General features: G+C 36.9%; 1 protein-coding gene across 1 annotated transcript in view; it reads right to left on the reverse strand.

Moving 5' to 3' along the window:
• LOC124643660 overlaps positions 1-12,812 on the reverse strand; it is a 45,503-nt gene that overhangs the window by 3,701 nt on the left and 28,990 nt on the right. Inside the window, exons 38-44 of the mRNA XM_047182680.1 lie at positions 11,719-11,917; positions 10,953-11,056; positions 10,296-10,449; positions 9,935-9,990; positions 9,316-9,484; positions 8,328-8,454; positions 367-476 (exon numbers count right to left, since the gene is read on the reverse strand). Coding sequence (XP_047038636.1) covers positions 367-476; positions 8,328-8,454; positions 9,316-9,484; positions 9,935-9,990; positions 10,296-10,449; positions 10,953-11,056; positions 11,719-11,917 — 919 coding nt within the window. The remainder of the gene's footprint in view (positions 1-366; positions 477-8,327; positions 8,455-9,315; positions 9,485-9,934; positions 9,991-10,295; positions 10,450-10,952; positions 11,057-11,718; positions 11,918-12,812) is intronic.

A 12,812-nucleotide genomic window follows, 5' to 3' on the forward strand; every position in this document is an offset into this window, starting at 1 on the left:
TTTTCTTTGGTTGCACGCTCTACTTTCTGAACTATAATGATCCAAATTGAAAATTTATATTCAGTGTTATGAGGCAAACTTTTATGAAGTACTTTGTTTTTTAGGTCGCTAGTAATACATGCTACCAGTATTACAAACGGCAAAATTCGTATGTATAGATGTACAGATTTATATATGTTTATTAGTCTTTCACTCAAAAACTACCGAATATATTGATGAAACTTGGCGGTAACTTAAATATCAGAATGACATATCATGTAGGCTACTTTTTGTGGGTACGTTACGTCTCTTTATTAAATATACCATGGTAACACTTGTAGTACCTATATAATTAATATGTACTTATATAATTCGTACAACTCTTACCTGGTTCCCTCTAGAAGCATGCGAGAACTTCCTGCAAGCGATGGAGTGTTGTGCCGACATGAACTGAGTGCCGTCGCTCAGGACCAACCACCCACTCGTGTTGCGTTGTCCTGAACAATATAATAAGCTACACTTTACCCACTGTACTTACAGACACATAGCCGTAACGTCATACTTAAGTGTCCCCATACAATGCAAGCTTTTACAGTCTTACTTATAAAAATCATCTGATCATCTTCTAAGTATCATTTTTTTAACTATACTTCGGCCGTTCAGAGAATGCGTTCCTGACACCTATCAGTTAGTCACGACTAGTGATGGGCACAACATAACACTGAGTTCGTTACCGTTCCTTCAAAATGAACCGCCGCATTATTTTAAGATTATTTTCGTTTTAAATTGGCGGAATCATTTGTTTTATATTTTAGTTATTTAAGTGGAAACCAAAAAAAGGTAATATTCATATAATAAAATTGTTTTATTTATTCTTTGTTACAAGTACATTGAATTGAATGTGCGAACAGAATATTAATCAGACTCCGATTTGCTTGAGGAGGTGGTGTCTTCATCATCATCTTCGCCTACATGTATAATTATATTATTATCAATAACAGAATCAATCCTGATATCTCGGTCTAACAAAAGCCGGGTAATCAAATAAAAACAGATCGAAAACACTTGAAAAACGTGGTCTATGCGCACGAAACGACAACGGACGACTGTTTTAGCGTCACAAAATGGCGGCCCATAACGCCATTTGGGGTTACCATTTTTAATCTAAGTATAAAAATGCGGTTTGGTCATAGTTTTATTTTTATATTTCATAAAAGTTATAATTAAGTCTTATAGTCCATTATTTTCCAATTCTTAAAAAGAAAATCAAAACGTATTATTTTATATTATAACTGTATAAGAACAGATTACGATACTTGCCTGTTATTTTTAGCACAGCACTACAAAATATAAACCGCTGACATAACCTTGTAATAGCGCAGTATAGATTTAGAAAAATATTGTTTACCAAGTTATTTGACACTCAGTTTGGCACAAAATTATAACATTCATTGATTATTGATATAATAATGTTGTTTTAATGCTCCTCAATGGTTAAAACGGTAAACAACCAGCAAAAATATTTTTATCGTAACTGCAACGCCATTGCAAAGTTACGTCGTCAGTTCAATCGCGACGTGTCAGGAACGCATTCTCTGAATGGCCGAACTATAATTACTACTTAAACCGTCAGTTGCAAAAACGTCCATTAAAGTCAAAGCTTCATTAAATCTATTGCTGTCACTTTTAATCTTGTTGACAAAGAAAGTGTTAGCAATAGATTTAACGAAGCTTCAACTTTAATGGACGTTTTTGCAACTGACGGAAAGCCTTAAATTAAATTAAATACAACCCGTGCCGATAAAGAATGGGATTAGAAATTGCGGCTCATTGAGCTGGGAGCGTCAGCATAAAAATGCAATAACAATAACTAATAACTGAATAACGTTAAAAAATATCGTTACCGTTGAAAGTGTTTCGTTATTTCATGAATTAAAATAAAGCTTACGTTAGTTAAATTTGTGATCGTTTTGAGACTACATTATGTAGGTACCTTCCTTGGGCTTAGGCTTCTTTACTACTACATATGCTACTTTTTATTCGACTTCGACTTTCTACGCACGCGCAACATTCACGTGGGCAAAGGCTAGTTTTGAAATAAAAGAATGTAATAAATATAATTTACTAGCTTTTGCCCGCAACTTCGTTCGCGTGGAATTCGAGTGACTACCAGCAGATTTTTGATTTGACCAATAGATGGCGCTATATGTCCGGAATATTTTTTTTTTTTTGTAATAAAAACTATCCTATGTCCTTTCTCAAGTTTCAAACTATGTCTGTACCAAATTTCACACAAATCGGTTCAGTAGTTTAGGCGTGAAGAAAAGACAGACAGACAGACAGACAGACAGACAGAGTTACTTTCGCATTTATAATATTAGTTTGGACTAGTTTGGATTTATTTATTTATTTATTTAATAGTTTTGTACACATAAAAATACAAAGAAGAATAAATAATAGAAACAATTGTACAAGGGCACAGCTTATCTCTAAAGAAATTTCTTCCAGCAGGTCCGTTATGGGAGAGTTAGAATAAAAGAGATAGGTACAGATAGACAGTGTAAAAAGAAAGAAGATATAACCAATATATAATCACTAACATAAACTACTTAAATACATATATATAAATATACATACAATAAATACTATATGCAACTATGACAGAGAGGAAAGATAGTGTTCTTTCAACTTGCGTTTAAACACAGCAACAGTCTGGCAGCTCCTCACCTCAGGCGGCAACTTATTCCACAGCCGTACAGCGTGCACGGTGAAAGAATAGGAGTAGAAGTCAGTGGGGTGGGAAGGGATTTAGTTTATTTCCAGTAAAATTTCACATGCTGGTGCCTTCACCAGGATCGTCTACAGGCAGTTCCTCAACACCTACTCAAACGCATAATCAAAGTCGTTTTTTTTTTTTTTTTCGGTACCAACGAGTGTGAGTATAGACGGAAATAATGTGCGAGCGAGAAGTGAATAGATGCGCCGCCATTTCTAATCCCATTCTTTATCGGCACGGGTAGTATTTGGATTTCGTTAGTTAAGACATGCTTAAGCAACGTTTATGAGTAAGAGTTTTTCTTAAACAGCCTTAAAGTATTACTTATTATTTAATTCACGTTTATAAGTAGGTAAGGCTGTTTAGGCCCGGTTGTTCGTAAGTTACGCTAAAGTAAAAGTTAAAATTTAACCAATGTCAATTTTGACCACGGTAAATTTGACGTTTTTATTATGAAATTTTAACGTTCGTAAAACTAACTGGTACTTCAACAACGCTTTTTGAATTTAAACCCTGTTAATTTTACTGTAACTAGAATTTAACCCTAACCTTGAGGTAACTGAGCTTCGAACAACCGGGCCTTAGTCGTCCGATCCGAACGAAGGGGAGCAACCCCTTTTATTTTTTTCTTTTGATGGGTAATCATCAAACGATCCCTCCCTCTGTGGGTTAGCAGCGTGATGGAGTGTCAGACTCTGAACTGACTAGACTGACTAAAACCCATCATGTTCCTTCGTAGGCATTTTAGCCACGGTAACTTTTTCGGACAATTTCGCAGCCCCGGCAGGCCTTGGCCCTGATTGGCCCCGCTAGGGGAGCAGCCCCTACATATGAATATTAGGCATGATTCTCTGCATTTTTGTATGACATGTAAATAAAGTTGGCAACATTTAAATAAAAATACGCTTGTTATGAATTAAGCACATATTTTAACATTCTTAGTACAAACACAGATTACTTAATAGTTACTACGTAGTACAAAGTTAAGCAAAGTAAGACAAATTATTACCAAATAGTCCTGAAGACGTTGAAGCGTAACTTCTAGACTTTTTCTTTAGTTTAGGAGGCATATTTTCTGGTTTATTAATTCTTGTAGCATTTTTATTTTTAGTTATGATTTAACACATACATTTTGTAATATTTACTAGAATATTTACGTTTATTTACATTTTAAACCATTTTTAATGAAAATGACAATGTCAATGTCGTGATGAAATAATTTTTTTGCTTCTTGTCATTTTATGAAAAGCAAAGAAGTTTGTGTTGCATAGTTAAGTATGAAGTTAAAGAACCAACCAGAGTAACAAATACATGTGCCACCTGTATTGATTTAATCTTTACAAATTTTGACGTGAAGGACACCAAAATAACTGTAAATGATTATGGAATCTCAGACCATAAAGGTATACTACTCAGTAAAAACAATATGCTATCTACTGATAGGAAAACCTGGTACATAAATAAAAGAATATTTAACGAAAAAAATACACTACATTTCAAAACAGAACTAGGAAAAATAGACTGGGAAACAATTATCACTAAAAACAATAACGTAAATATTAACTACGAAGCATTCCACAACACAATAAACAATACATTAAATAAATGCTTTCCTAAAACGCGAATAAAAATAAAGAATAAAAGTAAAACTACATGGCTAACATCCGGACTAAAATCATCCTGCAAACAAAAACGTCTACTCAAAACATTTATAACACTAAACGACAACCCTGTGCTAAAAAGCTATTACAAAAAATATGAAAATATACTAAAAAAATGCGTAAATAGATCTAAAAGATTACACTATATACAAAAAATAAAAAATAGTGATAATGTGTCAAAAACAATGTGGCAAATTATAAAAGAACGTACAAATAAATCAACGAAACAGACAAGAAATAATATTAAACTAAAAGTTCAAAATACAGTTACAGATGAGCCTTATATAATAGCAAACATATTTAATGACTTTTTTGTTAAGGTCGGAGGTACGCCTGGTAATCAACCAGGGCGCCCAGTTCTAACGCGCTCGGAGAACTCCATGTACTTGGCACCAGTTGACCCACTTGAAGTCTTCGCAATAGTAAAAAACCTCAAAAATAAACACAGTTCCGGTCACGACGAACTCCCACCCACACTAATAAAAAAATGTGCCGAACAACTCGTGCTGCCACTTACGTATCTGATAAACCAATCATTCTCAGAAGGTGTCTTCCCTGACTTGCTAAAAATATCCATCATAAAACCAATACACAAAAAAGGTGACGTAACGGACTGCACAAATTACCGTCCAATAGCCCTTCTGCCAACCTTTTCAAAAATAATAGAAACGGCAATTTCAAAACGCCTTTATTCATTCTGCGAGAAATTTAACATCTTTGATGAAAATCAATACGGCTTCAGAAAGAACAGATCTACCACTTATGCAGTATACCGGTACATCCAACAAGCTCTCAATTACATCAACGATCGAAATTATGCTATAGGTATTTTGCTTGATATGAGCAAAGCGTACGATAGGGTCTCGTATAACATCTTGCTTAATAAACTGGAAGGTATTGGAGTCCGAGGTGTAGCCTATGATTGGTTCTCCTCGTATCTCAACTCTCGCTCACAATTTGTTGAAATTGAACACCATAATTCACAAACCGGTGAAATATCACATGTTCGATCAAAAAAGAATTATATAAAAAACTCTATCCCACAAGGCAGTGTACTAGGTTGTATACTGTTCTTATTATACATAAACGACCTCCCAAAAATCATAGATTCAGTAAGTATCCTATTTGCTGATGACATATCAGTGATATTTCCGTGTAAAAACAAATTAGAATTAAACCCTAAAATTAATAAAACCCTTTCTGAAATTGTAGCGTGGCTTGAAGACCATAACCTTGAAGTTAACTTCACTAAAACCAAAATTATGCAGTTCAAACCATATCAGAAACGTCCAGTAATAATCAACTACACCCACCATAACACAACAATAGAATGCGTTGACTCTTTTAAACTATTAGGCTTACACATAGACACTAACTTAAATTGGAAATGTCACATCCATAACATAAGCGGGAGACTATCCAGGTTCACATATGCTCTACTCCAATTTAAAAAATCGACAGACCTAAAATCAGCAATTGTCGCCTACTATGCGTATGCACACTCCTGGCTTGTGTATGGAATAATACTATGGGGTAATAGCACGAACGCAGATGTCCTATTCAAACTGCAGAAGAAATGCATTAGAATCCTCGCAAACATCGACGGAATGGATAGCTGCAGGCCACACTTCATTAAACTTGGCATACTTACATTAACATCTATGTATATTTTTAAAATCTGTATATTTGTCAAAAAACACATTCATTTATTCTCCTTAAAGAAAGACCATTACTCACAACCTCGTAACCTAAGAAATAAAAATTCACTTGCTCTACCGACATCAAATCTATCTATATTTCATTCTGGGCCCTATGTAATGTGTATTAAGATATATAACAAAATACCAAAACAATTAAAAGAAACCTCCAGTTTCAATATATTTAAGAATAAATTAAAAAAATACTTAATCCGAAAATGTTATTACAGTTTAAAAGAGTTTTTCGAGGACAGAACTAAACAGTAAGATAGTGTGCAATATAAAACAATTTAAATATAATATGTTAGAGCAAATAGAGGTAGTATAAATATAATGATAGTATAATAATAAAGGTATATACGAATATAATAATATATATAAGTAAATATATAAGTTGTGCCTAAATATATAAGATTAACTAAATAGTTTGTAAGTAATTGTATATTAAAATTGCTGCGCCCTAACAGGGTATCATGTATGTACCTCTACATTTTATAACACCTTGTAACACTCATGATTGCAATAAATATTTGAAGTTTGAAGTTTGAAGTTTAGTTGCTGAAAAATGCTTACCGATGGAATCTTTGTTATAAAGTGCAGAATGGGCTTTTCATTTTTAAACTGTGATAAGACCAGTAACAACTCAAAACTACTTAATATTGGTAACCATAATGTTCTCACTCCGTGTTACCTATAAGTAACTGAACACTGAAACCATAAACACGCAAAGAAATGACTCACTTGGGATGCCATATAAAATATAGGATGATAAAAATATATGCGTGTAACATCTATAACGAAGAAATGCTTACTTTTAATTGACTTCCCAAAAATAAGGCTTTCAAATGGTATTTTTTTTAGGTATTTATTTTTTTTAATACCTTTACTTAGCATTTTTTCCAAAATAACATAGGCATATGGCTTTTTTTGTAAATCTTTCTCCCCTAAAGAAAACAAGTCTAAAAATAAATATTTTACCAACTTTTTTATTATTTTCCCGCGTGACAAAAGGAGGTCAAATGAGCTACATCCGTGGGTATGAGACCGAGGTCTCGCTTTATTCATTTGCATGACACTGTTTTCAATATTTTAAACCATATGATCGATTGCTTAGTGCTGAAAGTAACACTTTATAGTGGTCAGGACTTAGACCGGCTCCTGACCAGCACCGGTTAACGGTGTAGCCACGGACCCCCCGATAGTACATACTAGAATTCTCTTCCATACAAACTTGATATGAAAACTTCGCTTGCGCGATTCAGGATTTCAACTTCAAGAATTAATTACACATAAACTACATATAAATCCCTAAATATATTTATACCAATACAAAGTAAATTTCAAGCAGATTTTTTTGCATATTTTTGTTAATAACTAAAGTAATGTTTTAATACTTTTATTCAAGGTTGTAATTTAGGAAATTCACTTACCTACGTGTTTTCGTGTAAGAGTAAGAAAGACGGTAGAATTCGCTCTTTGCTAGATTCAAGAGAAGTCATTGGATGTTACAGTATTGATTTTTAGGGAAACGGCTAAAGTAACGCCCTAATATTGATTTTTAGAGAGAGAACCCTAATACGAGTGAAAGAGCTGCATATGTGTGTTTAAATGATATGAATACTAATACTTTTGACGATTATTGTGTGAAATATTATATAAAAATATGTTTAAAAAAGCCTCGAAAACTCTTGAATGTGCTGCAAAATAAATCAATCCTTAGATAAGTAAGTTGTCAAAATATCAGAGTCACGCATGCGCAAACCACACGTAACGCAACTGTCATAGGTACTATCGCGGACTGATTGCCTCGTTGGTCTAGTGGTCGCAAGCGCGGCTGCTGAGCTCGAGATCTCGGGTTCGATTCCATATAAAAAAATAAATAAGTGTCATACGACACATATAAAAGTCGAGAGATTGTGTGTAAACTTCACAAAAACCATCTACTAAATTGTAAGAACAAAGCCTAAACATTTGGTTTGGATAGGTGAAACCGTTCTTGAATTATGAAATTACTAAGAAAAGGGACATTAATTTATATATAATATACATAGATTATGTGACAAAGATATGGCTATATTAATTTGTTCAGGCCACTTCATGTCAGTGCTAACAGTTTTATAGAAAAATCGTACTTATCACTATGGGGTTAAGGTGCATGACAATTACCACTGATGTGCAGTCTACCGTACCTGTGGATAGGATATAGAAACCTACCTTTAAGCTTGGTTTGCTCCTTATCCGCCTTTTCAGCAGCCCTCTGAGCGTCGAGACAGGTGGCACTCCCTGGCGGATGCTTACGATCCTTCTCGCTTGCTCGTCGCTTGCTGCCGTCTATGCCAACCTGTGGGAACGTACATAATTGTGGTAATCTGGGCTTAATTGTTCTCTTGCCAATTAGAGACTACACGAAAGAGTAGCCCGCGTCCAGGTAACTAACATAATCATGTGTTCACGCAAACTTTAGATTGTATATTTCAATAAATAGCAATAATTCGGGGGACGAGGAACGTAACTAGTTCCGTCCCTACACGACCTCATGAGTGCATCCGGCCTTGCTCTCGCTGTGGTGGCATATTGGGCTGACCAAGTGTAGTCTCACTATAAGACATGTCATCGACACGAAAGAAGAAGAACGGTCGAAATAAAATCACCAATCTTTGACAGATTGGTTTTGATTTGACAAGGAACCCGAACGCCTACCGTAGTACGTTACTTATTTTCATTCGCCGCTCATTTTTCCTTCCTCCTTTCTTTCACCTAGGTAAGGGAAAAACCCATGGTTCTCCTCACCTTACTAGTAGCCGGTACAAGTTTGACTCCGGGAGGTGCTCTCACAATGGGAGGTTCGAATCCTCCTAGCTTCTTGATGGGCTGAACAGTGATAGACATCGCGTATAGCTGGAAGTCGTGCTTCCAAAATATTCTCCTAAGAAAGTAAGCATCTCCAAAATTCGGGTGTTCGGTGGACGAGGAACTTTACTAGCCTCTCCCTTATATGCCTTCTTTAGAACCCGACCATTATTATCAAAATCAATCAATCTTTGACAAATTGATGATTCGACAAGGAACCTAAACACCTCATAAGTTCTTGTAACTGATCACGGCCATTTGACCTACAAGGAGGCACCATCTTTTCTTGCTCCGCTATTGGGAAGTTTTGTTCTCACCTGGGTAACAGGGATGAAAAGCCCAAAGTCCTTACCTTACTAGTAGCCGGTACAAGTTTGACTCCTGGAGGTGCTCCTGGAGGTGCCCTCACAATGGGAGGCTCGACTCCTCCTAGCTTCTTGATGGGCTGCACAGTGATAGACATCGCGTATAACTGGAAGTCGTGCTTCGGTCGCTCTAGTACTGGTACGTTTTGTAAGTACCTGGGTCAGTCAAAAAATCACTCTCAGAGGTATATAATAAACTAAACTAACCTAACCATCAGTTGCACAAAGCTCCATTAAAGTTAAAGCTTCTTTAAATCTATTGCTGACTCTTTCTTTGTCAACCAGATAAAAAGTGACAGCAATAGATTTAATGAAGCTTTAATTTAATGGAGCTTTGTGCAACTGACGGTATACAAGTTAACTGTATAACTTTGGGTGGTATAATTCTTGCCAAACTTATTGGCTGCTCACAAAAACTTCTAATCAAAAAGCAGTTGATGCCCAAGTGGTTGCTACGCAGTGGCTCATGCAATGTTTCCAAACGCCATAGAGTTTGGCACAACCACTGAACAAATTTTGATGTACCTATACAGTTATTTAGATTATACATTAAAATGACATAAATATGCTATTTTACCCTGGTTAAACTACGCAAGGAATACTTACGCGAATGCCATTAGCTTCGGAGATGTAAAAGTCAGCACACAGGCTGCACCATCGTCCTAAAACCAAATGATGTTGTTGTAGACATAAAAAGCACTATCTGTTTGAGTGGGCACATAACTGAAGGTAAAAAATCTTGACATAAATGATCATGATTTATTACACAAGTACATAATAATATAAAACAAATATATAGACTGCAGATTAAAAAAGTTGTCGATGGACTTGGACCTAAGAATTTTTAGGTCCAAGTCCATCGCACAAGCACAAGCATTTACAATGATTTTAGCCGCATTTATTTTTGAACAGAGTTTTCCAATAAAAAATTAATCAATGGGGGGGACATGAAAAAGCTACTACTCACCATAGCATCAACCCTTAGCCCGGTAGGCCCACAAGCATGGGGCTCAAACATATAGTACGAGGGCGCTCCGGCCACTCGCCAAATACACACCGCATGAGGTACCGACCATAGAATACCGTGGGTATGGGCTTCGAAGAAACGTTCTAATGCACACCTGAGGAAAAAACATTTATTTTCTAGATGATTCTAGAGGTCTCGGCAACTTTTTCAAATTAGTCCGTAGTCTGGAAGTTGGTGGATTAATACACCCGTGCATCGGAGAGAGCACATGAATGTCGGTCCTGCTTGTGATCTCTCTCCGCTGGTGTCGGATTGCCGTTCTATCGCGCTATGAGAGTGAAGGAATAGAGAGTGCACCTGTGTCCAAGCAAATGTGCGTGCACTATAATATGTCCTGCGCCGCTGGCTGATCTTCTTATATGAGAACTGCCGCCGTGGCCTGTATCATTGTCATTGTTTTATTATCAGAACTACATTTCAGCTGCTAACAATACAATAATATGGAACTGTTGATCGGTACAATTTATGTATGGTACTGATGATGAAGTTGGAAGATCTGAACTGCAAATTCAAGAATAAACATCATATCTTAGGTGTATCCTTATGTTTTTTCTAGTGTTTTGTAAATTAATAATTTATTTGTAGTACTGTTCTAACCTGACAGTCATCTGACTGGGTTCCTTCTGCTCGAGCTTGCCTGAGAATACTTCTTCCAAGTCGTATCGCACGTAGTTCACGCCCAGCACGAAGCGTTTCAATACCTGACGTTATTTACAAAATTAACAAATTCATCAACTGATAATATTGGCTCAAAATATTAACTGTTTAAAAAGAGACGACCAAATCGAGAGATACTATTATATACCCACACTTTATGCGTATGTGTCTAGCTAATATGAACCGTATAAAAATTATTTTATCTCTCTCGCACGCACTATCTCCTCGCACGCTCTTTCTCTCATACACTCTCCTTTATCTCTCTGATACACTCCTTTGCTCCTCTCATTCTCTACTCTTCATCTCTATCTATCACACCCTCTCTCACTCTTCTCTTCTCTTACATATACATACTTTTCTTCTTCTCTTTCTACACACTGACCTGCAGCGGCAACAGCACATCTTCCCCAGGGCGGAACTCATAGCCCAGCGAGCCCAGCGAGGCGGTGAACAGCTGGCAGGCGACAGACATGACCTCGTCCACAGGTGCTCACACACACACACACTGCACTCTCTACACATCATCATCAGCCTATCGCAGTCCACTGCTGGACATAGGCCTCTCCAAGTGCACGCCACTGAGATCTATTTTCGGCTTCTCGCATCCAGCTCCTGCCAGCCGCCTTGCGCAAGTCATCACTCCACCGTGCCTGAGGACGTCCTACACTATGTTTGCCGAGGCGTGGTCTCCACTCTACACACTAACCTGCAACGGCAACAGCACATCTTCCCCAGGGCGGAACTCATAGCCCAGCGAGCCCAGCGAGGCGGTGAACAGTTGGCAGGCGACGGACATGACCTCGTCCACGGTGCGTCGCGTCCATAAGTGCGGACGCCGTACGTGAGACATGGCGGCGCCTACTATAGCCGCGCAAGCTGATTGGAGTAGCGCGTCGCGAGTGAACCTAGGACAAGTAAGATGATCGGTGACCGATTTTTTTTTAGGAGAAAGGTAAAACACACTGATAGCAAGAGTGCAACGCTCCCACAAATCTTAGAACGACACAAAATGATGGACAGAACGTCCTACAAAATATCGGTCCGATTTATTTGTCCTACAAAAAGTCGGCCAAAAATGTTAGCATGTCCTAAAAAAAACAGTCAGGAATCCTATTTAGAACGTCTTACAAAAAATCGGTCCTACTATCTGTCCTACACAAAGTGTGACGTGGTCAAGCACAGACGGAAATGACCTCGTCCACGGTGCGTCGCGTCCAAAGGTGAGGACGACGCGCATGCAGATTGGAGTAGCGCGTCGCGAGTGAACCTGGATTTTATAAATCCTAATACAAAAATCTGTTATACACCTTTGAGATGTTCTTTACAAGAATTATTTCAAGTTTCGACGTTTCCAATGTTCTTAGCAGAGAGTTAGCCAAAATTCCAAGTCAAAAGCAATACAAGTAGTTTATTTTTGAGCTTCTACTCTGGGTCTTCGGCTACTTATGCATCTCCTACAGTCTTATATTGTTTCCTATTCGAAACTTGATGTTCAATTAACGAAAAAGCAGCAAAATCTTCCAGTCAGTACCACTTCGTCACTACTATCTTTGTTTCTTTCTACTGACCTGGTACATATTCAGTAATCTTTGACCTTCAGATAATTAAGATACTGGAGGCTAAAAATTACTATACGTTGCAATTTCTGAATTTACCATAAAAAAGGAATAATTCTATCATCAAAAAAATATTCAAACGTTACGTAATTTACGTCTTACGTAATGTAATTTTATCTGTCACACTAGTACATAGATATGAGAAACTAAACTGTTGCAAAATTTGAGTTCCGTATTCAGCTAC

Source organism: Helicoverpa zea, chromosome 28 (assembly GCF_022581195.2).
Source record: "Helicoverpa zea isolate HzStark_Cry1AcR chromosome 28, ilHelZeax1.1, whole genome shotgun sequence".
In the NCBI taxonomy this organism is placed as follows: domain Eukaryota; kingdom Metazoa; phylum Arthropoda; class Insecta; order Lepidoptera; family Noctuidae; genus Helicoverpa; species Helicoverpa zea.